We start from the raw sequence: 14961 nt of genomic DNA on the forward strand, positions 1-14961 counted from the left end.
GCTGTTTTTTAAATCAGATCTTCCAGGCTCTGAAGCCCCTCCATGTTTGTCTTGGTGGCTAAGGAAACAATAGTTTAGCTGAAGGGTGTGAAAGGAGTTTCTGAAGTGGCTTAGGAAGCCTCTGAGGAAGGAAGGTGAATGAAGACAGCATTCTGTTTCCATTTATACATGTAGTTAATACTTTAAAATATTCTCTTTGACTTACTGCGAGGCATGGTGGGGTACACTTGTAATCCCAGCACTTTGGAGATGGAAGCAGGAAGATCAGGAGTTCAAGGCCAGCCTCTACTACATAGCTAGTTTGAGGCTATTCCAAACCATATTCCATCCTTCCTCAGGCCCACTGCATCCCCCAAAACAGTTTATACTGACTAATTTTCTCCTAAAGAAATTGCCAGGTAGTCAGAAAATTTAATGTACAAAAGTTTTTACTGTAGAATTAACTATATGTATAGTCAACAAATGACCCAAGGTGGGAGCCTGGTTAAGCCATTTCAGCCCATAGAATACTGGCACTGTATGTGTATAAGGGGTGCTGGACGGACGTAGGATAGAGTCCGAGGGAGGGTTCTGCTGACAGGCTCCAGGTGACGGAAACATGGATCAGATGTAACCTTAATCGATAACTACTTTTTGCTTTTTTTTTTTTTTATTCAACTAGAGTGCAGGGGCAGGAAAGCAGTTGCAGGTCTCAGAGATGTCAGACATGTCTCTGACTGAAAAGCTGAAGCACCTGGAAAGGCTGATCCGCAGTTCAAGGGAAGAGGCTGTCACCTCCGAGCTCCATCTCTCTGCACTGCTGGACATGGTGGACATATGATCAGTCTGACGTGGGAAGTGTTTCTTCTTCATGATGGTTTTTTATTTTATTTATATTATGCTCAGATGCTTGATGTGCTGTTGTTAATGTGACTATTAACTGTACAAATAAAACATTGGAATTTTCCGAGATCCCTTTTGGCTTTCCGAATGAAAGGCTGTGATATCTTTAATAGTATTTGTTTTGTGACCTTCTTATACTATCCCTCTCTCAATAGAAAATACTGAAGGAGTTTTGTTGTTGTTGTTGGTTTTTTGTTTTTTTTTGACACAGGGTTTCTCTGTGTAGCCTTGGCTGTCCTGGACTCTTTGTAGACCAGGCTGGCCTTGAACTCATAGAGACCTGCCTGCTTCTGCCTCCCGAGTTGAAGGAGTTTTTAATGACGTTCTGGTTTTCTATATATACATAATATTTTGAGAATTTCACATATGGGTATTTACATAACTTTAAATACTTTACAAAATCATTCACATAATTTCTACCCTTTCCTCTGCCTCCCCACGCTCAGTGATTCATGACCTATTCTGTAATTGTTGTTATGTACATATATGTATGTATATATTACATGTATGTATTTACTGAGTCTATTTAGTTTTGCCAATATGTGTATGTGTTAAGGGCTGACCTTGCGGGATTGGAGAACCTATCAGAGGTCTACTCCCTGGAAAAAACCAATTCTCTCTCCCGCGGTAATCCATTGACTGCTTGTACTGTTTGTAATAGATGATTCATTCTCTTAGTAACCTATTGTCCCTAATGTGCTAGATATCAGAAATACAGGCACAGGTAAGGCACAAGGCCCTCACTGCAAGGTCAACTCTGCTCATCAGGAGAGCCAACAGGCACTCGTGCACACACACACACACATATCCCTGAAGGCATATATAAGCAGATTGTGTGTAATATACATGAGAGGGCATGATGAAAGCCTCTATGCGGCCAAATGAAAGGAACAGGCCAGCAGGCTGACTATATTCAGATGGCCATGGGAATAGTTTGTGGACATTAGGTGGCCTCGTCTTATTTTTTCTTAAAAATGACATGTGGAAGAGGTTGGAGAGATGGCTGGTCGTTTAAGAACACTTTTTGTAGAAGAGCTGGTTTTGGTTTCCAGTACCCACATGGTGGCTTACAACCATCTGGTCCTCCAGTTCCAGAAGATTCTGGCATCTTCTTGTGACCTCTGCAGCCACCATGACAGTTTACATTTTGTCTGTATGTGCATGGACAAGTATGTGCTAGTGCCCATGTGAAGTTGTCCCTCTGACTTCCATATATGTGTGGCAGCATATCATAGGGCAAATTTCAGGAGTTGGCTTTCTCCTTCCACTATATGGGATCTGGGATTCGAACTCAGGTCATCAAGCTTGGAGGAAAGCACCTTTACCCACTGAGCCATCCTCTCTGTGTGGGCACATTCATGTGTTTGTGCAGCCGTGAAGGGCTCAGAGAACAATTTGTAGGCATCAGTTCTCACCTTCCATCCTTGTTGAGACAGGGTCTCTCATTTGTGGGGCTGTACGGTATATCCCAAGCTTAGCGACCCTTGAGCTTCTAGCCAATTCTTTTTTTAGGTTTATTTCACTTGAAATGCAGGAGTGCTTTGCCTGCACATATAGCTGTGTGCCATGTGCGTGCCTTGTGCCCATAGAGGCCAGAAGAGGGTGTCGGGTCCCCTAGAACTGGAGTTATATATGGTTGTAAGCCACCACCTGAGTGTTGGGACTCAAAACCAGGTTAGCTGGACAAGCAACTAGTGCTCTTAACCTCTCCAGTCCCTTCCAGCCAATTCTCCTCTCCATCTCCAGGCTTGGGAGTGGCAGGATTACAGATGCACACCTCCGCTTCCTGCTTCGTGTGGGTTCGAAGATCATATACGCTGGCTGGTCTTTGTGTAGCAAGTGCTTTTACCTGATGAGCCATCTCCCCAAGTCTTTCCCCCTCCTCAGTGGTTCAGTGTTTATCAATAAAGATTTTTGCTTTGGTTTTTGCTTTTCTATTGCTGTAAGTAGGTTCCATGACATCGGCGTTTATTTGGGGTACACTTAAAGGGGTGGAGTCTGTGACATCATGGCAGGGAGCATGGTGGCAGACAGGCAGGCATGGTGCTGGAGTGGTAGCTGAGAGTTCACATCTTGATCTAGAAGCAGGAGACAGAGCTAACTGGGAGTGGGCTTTTGAACATCCCCAACCCCCAGCCCCCTCAGTGACATACTTCTTCCAACAAGGACACACCTCCTAATCCTTCCCAAACAATTCCACCAACAGGGGAGCAAGTGCTAAAATGCAGAAGTCAGGGGAAACTTGCAGTTTTCTCCCACAATGTGGGTTCTGAAATCAACCTAAGGTTTTAATGGTTGTTGGCATGCATTTGTGTCTGCTGAGCCATCTTGCAGGCTCCTGAATGTCACTTCTTAACCTCTTGTTTTTTGAGACAGGGTCTCTCTGTGTAGCCTTGGCTGTCCTGGACTTGCTTTGTAGACCAGGCTGGCCTCGAACCCATAGTGATCCTCCTGCCTTTGCCTCCCGAGTGCTGGGATTAAAGGCGTGCGCCACCACCGCCCAGCTCTTAACCTCGGTTTAATTGTGATAATGTTTTTCCTACGATAAAAGATGACTTAGTTTTCATTCTGCCTTTTCAATGTATATCACATATACATATATACCTATATTTTCTCTACTTGTTTCCTTTAACAGTTTAATGCAGGCTGAATGTTTACTGTTAGCTGCTGAGCCTATACTGATTTGTGACTTTATTTTGGTACTTTTGGCTTTTCCTGCCATGTTTTATTCCATGTCCGTGCCACTAATTCATCCAAAACTCTCAGCCCATCTAATGCAGCCATGTTTGTAAGGCCAGTTCCACTTCTCTTGAAGCTGGCCTTCTGGGAACCCTGTCTCTAACGGCTCTGTAATTGCCTGGGTTCTGAATCGTCCTCTGCCCTAGTTTTCTCATTTTATGAACTTCATGCTCTAGCAGCCTTCCAAGCCTTTCCATCTAAAATGGTTTTATTTCTATCCTTATATTTGATTCACTATTTCAGTGAGAATATATTTTAGATGAGAAAGCATTACCTTGAATTCTTGTTTCTTGAAAAAAAGGTTTAAAACATTTAGTTATCTCTCTCTCTCTCTCTCTCTCTCTCTCTCTCTCTCTCTCTCTGTGTGTGTGTGTGTGTGTGTGTGTGTGACGCATGCCACTGAGTGCACTTGGTCAGAGGACAACTTTATGTAGTCAGGTCTTTCCTCTATCCAGGCTTGTACATCAAGTACCTTTACCGACTAAGCCATCTTGCAGGCCTTTTCTTGAAATTTTTATGATTAATTCTCAGGGGCTGGAGAGATGGCTCAGCGGTTAAGAGCACTGGCTGCTCTTCTAAAAGTCCTGAGTTCAATTCCCAGCAACCACATGGTGGCTCATAACCATCTATAGTGAGATCTGGTGCCCTCTTGTGGCTTGCTGGCACACATGCAGGCAGAATAGTGTATAAATAATAAATAAATCTTTTAAAAGAATTGAACTCAGGACCTTTGGAGGAATAGCTAGTGCTCTTAACCTCTGAGCCATCTTTCCAGCCCCTGGTGGTTCTCCTGGGCTTCAAGTCCAAGCATAGGTAAAGCGGTTCTTGTGCTGTTCTCCTCTACTGCTCGCTTTTGCTGACGATGGAGCTGAGTCAGTGAGCAAAGTCGGCCTGCTGATGGAGCTTTCTAGTTCCCTGCTAGATCCCAGTTACCGATGCTTGTAGGCCTTTTTCCTTTTTTTCTATTTATATGTGTATGTGCTTATGTGGGTCTGTGCATATGTGTGTGTAGATACATGTTATATCCATATGTGCATGAGGGTCAGATGTGGACATTGGGGTCTTCCTTGGTTTTTGTTGTTGTTGTTGTTGTTTTGTTTTGTTTTTGTTTTTTGTTTTTTTTCTATTTTTCTCGCTGAACCTAGCGCTCGCCAGTTCTTTTGGGCTGGCTGGCTAAGGAGCTCGCAAGTTGTTTCTGCCCCTCCAGCACTGGGTTACAGATGTGTGCCACTCTCCTTGGTTTTCATGTGGGTGTTAGGGATCCAAACTCCAGTCCTCGGGCTTGTGAGCCAGGCACCTTACTGACTGAACTATCTCATCAGCGCAATCCCTTCCTCCCCTCCCCCCTCTGTCTCGCCTTCTCCCTCTCCCAGGTGGCCCTGCTGTGTAGTTCTGGCTGGCCACATAACAGTTCTCTTGCCTCAGCCTGGAATTATAATCATTATGTGCCACCATGCCCAGTGGCTTACAGACTAGTTGCCTCAGAGAAATGTTTACCCCTCCCCTTTTATTTTTAAAGATTTATTTATTTATTATGTATACAGTGCTCTGCCTACACGTACACCTGCCCTCTGCCCTCCAGAAAAGAGCATTAGATTTCATTATAGACAATTGTGAGCTGCCATGTGGTTGCTGGGAATTGAACTCAGGACCTTTGGGAGAGCAGCCAGCACTCTTAACCTCTGAGCCATCTCTACTGTGCCCCCCCCCCCCCCCATTGCCTGGTTCTTATCTGCTCTTTCCTTGGCTGTTCTGGGCTTCCACCCAGGCAGGAGAATGAAACTGTGACCTTCAGGTTTTTCTGCTCCTCCCTTCCAGCTTGTGTACTTCCAGAGTGTATTGGCAAGAGCGGTCACTTTCTTGTTGGCTTTACCTACTCACATAGGTTTCCTTTTTCTCTGCTTTGCCGAATCGGTCACTCCTCCACCCATCTCTAGCCCTTATTATAATTTTCCGACTTACAATTTTCCTCTTTGTCTTTAAAGCCTTTTCTCAGACTGAGAACTTCACACATGCATATGCGTTTTGATTAGATTCTCCCCTCAATCCCTCCCTCCAGCTCCTCTCCGCATCTCCCTGTTCCTTTCCACTTTTGTTGTGGGATTTTATGTCTTTGTCTTTTAACTAGGACATGAGCAGGAAACAGAGGTCAAGGCCTATGTCCAGCCTGGTGGTTTTAACTAGAAATTTCTTTTCTTTTCCTTTTTTTTTTTTTTTTAAAAGATTTATTTATTATTATGTGTACAGTGTTGTCTGCTTGTACACCTGTGGGCCAGAAGAGGGCATCAGGTTACATTATAGATGGTTGTGAGCCACCATGTGGTTGCTGGGAATTGAACTCGGGACCTTTGGAAGAGCAGGCGGTGCTCTTAACCACTGAGCCATCTCTCCAGCCCCTTAACTAGAAATTTCTTTTCCTGTCATTATTCTTTTCTCTCTGTCTCCTAGAAGAGCTCCTCAACCAGTAGCGAATTATTTCTCGGCATCCAATCACAGTTACCATCAGCTCCACTTTGTAATCCCGTCAGAGCTTCAGGAGAGATTGGGTCTTTTCTTGGCTTCTTTGACCCTGTTGCCTTATTTATTTATTTATTTATTTATTATGTATGCAGTGTTCTGCCTGCATGAACAGAAGAGGGTAGCAGATTTCATTGTAGATGATTGGGAACCACCATGTGGTTGCTGAGAATTGAACTCAGGACCTTTGAAAGAGCAGCCAGTGCTCTTAACCTCTGAGCCACCTTTCCAGCACCCATCTTATGATTTCAAATGCCACCAATGACTCTCGGATTCCTTTCTAGCCTTGTTCCCTTTTCTGAATGCCAGTCTACTAACACTTCCACCAGCTGTCTAGTATTTGTCCAACAGTAGTCCCAGTGTAAGTTGAAATCCAAGCAAGTCTTACCTGCTTCAGCAAATGACACTGGCTCCTCTCATCTTTTCTTCTATGCACAGTTACAGCCTTTCCCCTTGGCCTATCTTGAAACCCTAAGCGTCTTTGCCAGCCACCAAGGCTCTCCCAATCTTCAAATGGTTGAGGAGGTCACATTGGCATTGTCTTCTTTGCCAATGGGAGCTCACTCTGTACCCAATTGTCCAGGTCCCAAATGTTAGAGTCTTTTGTATTTAGTTTATAGAATAAGCTAAATGTGGTACAAGTTGAAACAAACACTTTTTATTACCATTGCTCTAGTAATTTATCTATGTGAATTTGAAGATGGATTTTTCACATTTTTCTTTGATATTAAAAAGCATAGCACTTTATTCATAAGATGCCTAGACAAGTAAAATATCAACCTAAATTTTTCTGTAACCAAATTCTCTGTCATCCATATAGCTTTGCCATTTTTCAAGTCTGGGATTCCACACGGACCAGAATTCTTTCTTCCAACTTTTTATGTTTTAACACAGAAGGACTTCCCAGGAAAAAAGTTCCAGCTTTTTTTTTCTCTCTCCAAGAAAACAGAGTGACTTAGTAAATTTGGGGAAACAAAGAGGGTCTAGTGTGCTAGGGTTCCCTGAGCAACCTTTGTGGGGTCTTCTCATTGGCACACTGTGCTCACGTGGTACTTGGTGGGTCAGCTTCCAAAGGCTTCGGTTGCTCAGTTGCTCAGTTGTGCCAGGTCCTCTGAGGGAGCAGCAAGTGCTTGTAAGCCCTGGAAGCCCTGGACCATCTCTCCTGCCCCCAAACCAATAGTCTGAGGCAAGGCTTGGTTACGATGCCTACCCATCTTGCATCTTTAGAAGTTTCTAAGCTGGGCTAGGAAGAGGGAAGTGTTCCTGACTAGCCGTCTAAGATTCCAGCATTCCATCGGGGGACGGTGTGTGGGATCTCTGCCTCCTACTTCTCTCCTTGTGGCTCATGGCCCCTTTGAAGCATTTTGATGGCTGCGTGCAGGAGCCTGTCCGGTTGGGGTAGCAGTAGTTAGAGGTCAGTACTCTGTAGGACAGATGAAGACATACTGAACCGCCGTGGGTTCTTGGAACGGTATCTCCAGAGTCTGGTTGCCATCCCCGCGTGCCAGCAATGCCTCTCAAGCCTTCTCCACTTGTCTGCTCAGATGCTCCTTGTGGTTAGTTTCTGCCGGTACACCACAGGCTTTCCTGCTTCCCTCTCTACTTTCAAACATAATCAAGGCCTTTCCTCTTCAACTTGTGGGGTGCCCCGCACCCCACCCCCAGCCCCAAGCTCCAGGTAGTTCTGTGGCCAGGGAGGTGGAGCTCTACTTGCTGTAGGTAGTCAGGATGAGAGTCTTGCCCACACCCTTCAGCTAGTCCCTGGGAGAGGCCCATGCCAAGTTTCCAGGTACAGTGCCCTGGCCCTCGTCCCAACCACGTGTCATTAGTTTCCTCCTCCCCCTACTAGGGTCAAGGCCCCTGCCCCATGATAGTCCCATCGACTGTGGTGGCCCCTTGTCTTCCTGCGTGGTGGCTCCTGTTAATCGCGATCAACCCTAGTTTCCGCTCTCACCTGAGGCCAATCTAGCCTCCTCGACACTTCCTGAAGCACTAGTGGCTTCCGCGGCCTCTTCCCTGCCGATGTCGGAGGGACCATTCTTCACCAGCCCTGGAGACATCCCACCTCAGAACATCCAGGGAAGTCCAAGATTGTCATCCATAAGGCTCCAGAGGGGGTCGGCTCCGCCCCGCCCCTCCCCTCCCCTCCCAAGGCCCCGCCTCTCAAGCACTTTCCCACCCACTGACCACGCCCCCGCAGGCCCCGCCCCCTGGGAGCCTCACGGAGTCGGGCGGCCTGCGTCTAACCACTGAGGTTGCAGTGCGTCTCTTGTGCCCATCTCGTGACGCTCTGATTGGCCGCGCTAGCATCGGCTGTTCCGGTCGGCCGAGGGTCGCGCCTGCGCAGTGTGTTAGGCTCGCAGGTAAGGCGCTGACAGGCCGGTGGCAGAAGAGCGCGCTGCAGTCATGACTGAGGCCACGTGAGTCCCCCGGACCCTGGGCCTCCCGCGGGGCATGCGAGGGACGCGGCAGGGCGGTGGCAGGGAAGGTGCCTGTGCAGTAGGGTGGTATATGGCCGGTGCTTCTGCGTGCCTGGATTGCTGGCATCCCGCACCTGGGCGGAGCCTAAGGAACGCTGCTTCCTCTCACTGGTCCCCCTCAGGTGTCTGCGGCGTCGAGGGGGACCCTATAAAACCGAGCCGGCCACTGACCTCACCCGCTGGCGGCTCCGCAATGTGCTGGGTCGGCAGACATGGACGTATTTCCAAGCGGAGGACGACCCCGGTCGAGAACAGACCGGGCTAGAGGCCCACTGTTTGGGACTGGACACAGTAAGCGATGTGATTCTTTAGGCAACATTTCATCCCAAGGCTGGAAGTGACCACAGAGCAGCCTTCCCCTTCCCTTCCTGAACCAGAGCCCCGGGAACAGTAGAGAGCCTTGTTCAAAACTGGGCGTCGAGCCAGTAATATATGTATACATGTAAACCAGTGTGTGTGGGTATAGTGTGACATGCAGAAAGTTAAATATAAGGGGATGGGGAAAGGACTGAATGCAGATAATGGACACGAATTATGAACAGAGATGCAAAGCTAGCTGGTTTTTTTTTTTTTTGTAGTTCTAATAGTGGATTGATGCATAAAATATATTGTGTACTGAAAGTGTAAAATTTAATGTAAAGCATCCAAGATTCCTTTGCAAAAGCCAAGTTCATTAAATTCAATAGACTTTGTGTCTGGTTAATTTTGGCGTGCGATGATTTTTTTATTTGTTTGCAAGTTTTTCTAAATAATAAAGCTTATAATCTTTTTAAATAAAGATTTATTTATTTATTTATTTATTATGTATACAGAACTCTGCCTGCATGTACATCTGCAGGCCAGAAGAACGCATCAGATCACATTATAGATGGTTGTGAGCCACCATGTGGTTGCTGGGAACTGAACTCATGACCTCTGGAAGAACAGTCAGTGCTCTTAACAGCTGAGCTGAGCGAACTCTTAACCGCTGAGCCATCTCTCCAGCTTCATAATCTTTTTTTTAAAGATGTGTAAACACGGGCATCTTTTTTTAAAAAGATGTGTGGAGGGCATCTCTGTAATCCCAGCCACTCAGGAAGCTGTGGCAGGAATCTAAGTTTGAGATCGGCCTGGGCATCTTACCGAGCGGACCTTGTCTCAGAAAATGAGCCAAGAAGCTGGGCATGGTGGTGCTCACCTTTCATCCCAGCACTCAGGTGGGAGGGGCAGGCGGATCTCTGTGAGCTGGAGGCCAGCCTGGTTTACATACATAGCACCTTCTAGTCCAGCCAAGCCTACGTAGTGAGACCTTATCTGAAAAACAAATAAATAAGGAAATAGAGGGCTGTGGTGATGGGGCTCAGTGGTTGAGTGTCTGCCTCAGCTCAGTCTCCAAAACTGAGCACAGCAACGAAAAGTGTGATGACCTGGGGCCAGTGCTTCCTCCCAGAGACGTGAGTTCACGCAGCCCTGTTGTGTCAGTCCCTTCATCCCAGAGGCCTGTGGAAGAAGTTGCCCTGATTTGGTCTTATTCTTTTGAACACCCTACTTTGGTGTCATTTTTGACTTAAAGGAGAATTACAAAGATGGATGTGAGTTTTGTTTGTATTCACAAGATGAAATACTTCGACCTGATGTTCTGGTTGTATGCATGCATGAGCTCAGCTGGTTATAGCTCAGTTAGCTACCAGGTTTCCTATGAGTCCTGACCAGCAGCTGGGAAAAGCATCTCTGGGGGACCGCTATGCTATTATGTGGGCTCTCTCTGAGAAAAGGAAGAGTCCCATTATAAGTTGGGCCTCCAGGCCCTGCCCTGTGTTCTGTGCTGTGTTTATTTAAGATGTCTTGAAGTGTTGAAGAGATTTGCAGATTGGTGACCGGAAGGTAAACTGTGACAACATGCTTTATTATTGTACATGGGGTGATACTGTCTTCAAAGACTTTAAGTCTTGTTTCTGACTGAAACAGTCGAAAAATTGAAAAGTCATTTAGATCACTATTGTGACTTGGATTTTTAAAAAATTCATTTTTATGTTACGTGCATTGGTGTTTGCCTGCATGTATGTCTGTGTAATGGTGTCAGATCTTGGAGTTACAGACAGTTGTGAGCTGCCATGTGGGTCCTGGGAATTGAACCCTGGTCCTCTGGAAAGGCAGGCAGTGCTCTTAACCACTGAGCCATCTCTCCAGCCCCTTGACTAGGATTGTTAATGTCGAGGGGTCCTTGGGGCAGCAGGCACCCTCAACTCTCATCTTTTCTCTCCCTTTGCAGAGGAGTTATTTCAAGGACTTACCTAAAGCTCAAACAGCCCACGAGGCGGCCTTGAATGGAGTGACATTTTATGCCAAGCTGCAGGCTGAGGATGGACACTGGGCGGGTGATTACGGTGGTCCACTCTTCCTCTTGCCGGGTAGGTGCGTGCTACCTCAACTCCAGGGGAAGGCTGTCCTGGATTGTCGGGGTGCGTATGTGGGGGCATGGGGGTGGGGTGATCCATCTACCCTGGTCAAGCTGGTTAAAACACAGGAGCTCATTGGAAAAGCTCTCAGGGGAGGGTGGCCTGTATCCCATTCGTTCTGCAGCCAGGATTAGGGGGCAGCGGTGAAACACAGATACCCTGGGGTAGACTGGCAGGTACCCTAATAATGGAAGCAAAGGGCTCTTTAGGAGAAGGGGATGGGTGCTCTTGAATCTCAGAGCGAGCTAGAAAGGGCCCTCTAGGTAGGAGGCCCTGCCAGTGCCAGTGTACTGTGGAGAGGCAAGGGTTTGGGTGAGGAGTTGGTACCCATGCGTGTGCAGTCTGAGAACTACGGTATCTCTTGTGAACTTGCTGTCAAAGGGAGGCTGAGGGGGTCTGGCAGGGAAAGCACAGGTGCAGGGTGCTGAGTGGTAGGAGGGTTGCATTTGAACACACTAGTCTCTGCTCTAGTCTGGCTGAGCAAGACTCTGCACCCTGGCACTGTTTCCCTAACGGAACCCATATTCACCCATCAAGATCCTTTTCCTCATTGAGTTTTAGGTCTTCTGTCTTCTATCTACGATGATAGATTTGTTTCCGTAGTAGCTGCCCTGTGATACCCTTCTGATGCCATGGCATGGGCATTTATTTGCATCTGCTCTGTGGGTGATGAGGATAAGGAGCTGTGCACCCGAACACCAAGCTTGGAACGAAGGCGTCTTGTGCAGTATCATCTCTCTTCATATTTTCGAAGTAGCACATACATGTAAAAAGTTTATAAAACAAAACAGTACAATCTAAGCAATTACTCTTCTCCTAGCTGGGCAGTGGTGGTGCATGCCTTTAATCTTAGAGCCCAGGAAGCAGAGGCACATGGATTTATGAGTTCAAGGCTAGCTTGGTCTGCAGAGCGAGTTTCGGGATACACAGAGAAACCCTGTTTTGAAGCAATAAAAAAAAAACAAACAAACAGACGAAAACTATTATCCTGCCCAGGGTTACCATTTTAGTATGTCAGTCCCAAGCAGGTACTAAAGTTAGTCCTTCAGGGCACTCGTGGGGAGGCCTAGGAAGAACGGTCTTCCTGGCCTTGATTGCGTGGGAAGGAAAGCCGCAGGGCAGCTCTGTCAGAGAGAACATTGTACCTGTTCCTGGTGTGGTACATCCTTCTCACCCCACAGGTCTCCTGATTACGTGTCACGTGTCACACATCCCACTGCCAGCTGGATACAAAGAGGAGATGGTGCGCTACCTGCGGTCAGTGCAGCTCCCTGATGGCGGCTGGGGCCTGTGAGTATGCCCAACTGCACATATGTACATGTGTGTGCTTGCATGTGTCTTTATGTCGCTCACACTTGGGTTTGAAGGCAGCTGTTGAGAAGTGGGGTGACTGTAGCCATGGACCTAGGGTGGGGTGGGTGAAAGCCTGGCCAGAGGAGAGTAGGCTGGTACCTATGTGCAGCTTGGCCACGGTTTTACCTCTGAGGTTGTGAATGGGTCTCAGGGTTGGGGGCCTCTTGAGGCTCACCTGCCACGTTTATAAAGCCATCATATTTTACAATTGTGGAGGCACCAGAGACGGCAGCAAATGTGGGGGCCCACAGCCCTTCTCACCCTGCTGCCCTGCCCAGGTGGGTTTGGAGCAATTGGGTATCTCCTGTGGATGAGCTAAACTTTCCCTGGGCATCTCTGAGCCATGCTTCCTGTCCCTGTGAGGTCTTACCAGCATCTTTCCTAGGCAGACTTCATGGCCAGTATTGTTTTGTGTTTTGAGAGAGGGTGTCTCTGTGTAGTCCTGGCTGCCTGGACTTGCCTTGTAGACCAGGCTGGTCTTGAACCCACAGTGATGCACCTGCCTCTGCCTCCTGAGTGCTGGGATTACAGGCGGACGCCCCCGTGCCCAGCTGTCAGTATTGTTTTATTTCTTAGATATAGTGACAGGTGACAGAAGCCCCTTTCCCACCAGTCTCGTACTTCCATCAGGCACATTGAGGACAAGTCCACAGTGTTTGGGACTGCCCTGAACTATGTGGCTCTCAGAATCCTGGGGATTGGGCCTGATGATCCTGACCTTGTGCGCGCTCGGAATATTCTTCACAAAAAAGGTATGTTCTGCATGGCCTGTGGGTTTGTGTCTTACTGATCATGAGCTCTTGTGAATGGGAGTTAGTAAGGTGCACCTCAGAAAAGCTTCGAAAGACTCAGAAAAACACACGAGTAGGTGGAAACTGTTGTTGTTAATCACTATTATTACTTGTAACTATTTTTAAAAGACTTATTTTTATGTGTATAGGTGTTTTTGCTTGCATGATTGTCTGTGTACCATGTACTTGCAGTGTCCAGGAAGACTAGAAGAGGGCGTCAGAGCCTCTCCAACTGTAGTTACACATACTGTTGCTAGCTGCCAGTAGGTTCTGGGAACTGAACTCACGTCCTCTGCAAGAGCAGTATGTGCTTTTAACCTCTTGAGTCATCTCTACTGCCCTAACTTTATTATTTTTTAATTAAATTAATTTGTGTGTGTGTATAATGAGTGTGTGTGTGTGTGTGTGTGTGTGTTTATGCCACAGTGTACATGAAGAGGTCAGAGGACAGCTTTGTGGAGTTGATTCTCTCCTCTTCACTTTTACCTGAGATCCAGGGATCAAACTCAGGTTACCAGGCTTGTGTGGCCAGTGCCTTTGCCACTTAGCCTCGCTGCAACTTGAGTGGTTTTGTTTGTTTGTTTGTTTGTTTGGTTTTGTTTTTTGTTTTGTTTCTGTTTGAGACAGGGTCTTATGTAGCTCAGATTAGCCTTGAACTCACTATGTAGCCAAGCTTGGCCTTGAACTTGTGATCCCCCTGCTTCTACCTCCTGAGTGCTGGGGTTACAGGCATGCACTATGGTGCTTGGTTTATGTAAAGCTGGGCATTGAACTTGGGGCTTTGTGCCTGCTAGGGAAGCATTCTACCAGTTAAGCTATATCCTTAGCTCAGAATAATTTGGTTTTTAAAAAAAGATTTATTTATTTATTGTGTATACAGTGTTCTGTCTGCACGTACAGAGGCCACCAGATCTCATTATAGATGGTTGTGAGCCACCATGTGGTTGCCAGGAATTGAACTCAGAACCTTTGGGTGAGCAGTCAGTGCTCTTAACCTCTGAGCCATCTCTCCAGCCCCCAATTTGGTATTTTACATTCCACTTTCTTTATGAAATTGGTAAAGGTTTAAAAGCAACATGCTAATACAGTGCTTGTGGGACAGTCCATGAAGTCTGTCTTTTAGAGGCAGCTGAGATACAGGTTAGCATCCCTGGTGAGGGGGTTCTCCTCAACCTCTACCCTTGTCATCTTTGAGCCTGGGCACGATTACTTCTCTCTCACCTGTGGGCTTTAAAGACCATTCCAGCCCTCAACAGGCTCCATGGCTCCCGCTGCTCTTAGAACAAAGCTTATCTTGCATTGCTATTCTGCAGCACCTCCTGTGGTCCTGTACCCTGCCTCTCCAAGACCTGCACTCCTGTCTCACTCTTTGCTACATGCTTTCACTTTGTCAAAGTGGCTTCCTGCCTCAGGGCTCCCATGCACTAAACCCTCTCAGCTCACTTTCCACATTCACTGTGCTGTCTTGGTAACTCCTCTTTGTACTTTCAATGTATCTTAAATTTCACTCCTTCAGGATTTCTTTCTGGCTCCCCAGGCTAGGTGAAGTGTTCTGTATGCATATGACGTTCTGCGGTCTTATGATTAAGTAAGTCATCATCAACCCCTGATATTATTGGTCATGTACTCTGTCCTGTTGCTCTCTTGTTCTAATGCTTGCCCAGAGGAGAATGCCCTTGCTTCACGCTTTAACTAGTGGCTTTATCAGTCTTTCTGGCTTTGACACACTTGAATTTAGGACAGAACTCATAAGCTGCACAA

General features: G+C 46.9%; 2 protein-coding genes and 1 long non-coding RNA gene across 5 annotated transcripts in view; 2 read left to right on the top strand and 1 right to left on the bottom strand.

Annotated features, from left to right (window-relative positions):
* MCM3AP (minichromosome maintenance complex component 3 associated protein) overlaps positions 1-951 on the top strand; it is a 48467-nt gene extending 47516 nt beyond the window's left edge. For both annotated transcript variants that reach the window (XM_084752430.1, XM_084752429.1), the window contains exon 29: positions 662-951. In XM_084752430.1, coding sequence (XP_084608556.1) covers positions 662-820 — 159 coding nt within the window. In that variant the 3' untranslated portion in view covers positions 821-951. The remainder of the gene's footprint in view (positions 1-661) is intronic.
* LSS (lanosterol synthase) overlaps positions 1-14961 on the top strand; it is an 88645-nt gene that overhangs the window by 55027 nt on the left and 18657 nt on the right. Inside the window, exons 1-5 of one of the 2 annotated variants that reach the window (XM_084752439.1) lie at positions 8449-8558; positions 8741-8909; positions 10870-11008; positions 12238-12346; positions 13040-13161. In XM_084752439.1, the coding sequence (XP_084608565.1) occupies positions 8545-8558; positions 8741-8909; positions 10870-11008; positions 12238-12346; positions 13040-13161 (553 nt within the window). In that variant the 5' untranslated portion in view covers positions 8449-8544. Of the gene's footprint in view, positions 1-8448; positions 8559-8740; positions 8910-10869; positions 11009-12237; positions 12347-13039; positions 13162-14961 lie in introns of those variants that run through there. The other variant, XM_084752438.1, reaches the window with a different exon arrangement.
* Positions 6777-8256, bottom strand: LOC311580821. Its single transcript, XR_014773593.1, has 2 exons — positions 8093-8256; positions 6777-7702 (listed from the first exon to the last, which is right to left on the bottom strand). It is a non-coding gene; the product is annotated as an uncharacterized lncRNA (long non-coding RNA).

Source organism: Acomys minous, assembly GCF_964271855.1.
Source record: "Acomys minous genome assembly, chromosome: 13".
NCBI lineage: Eukaryota > Metazoa > Chordata > Mammalia > Rodentia > Muridae > Acomys > Acomys minous.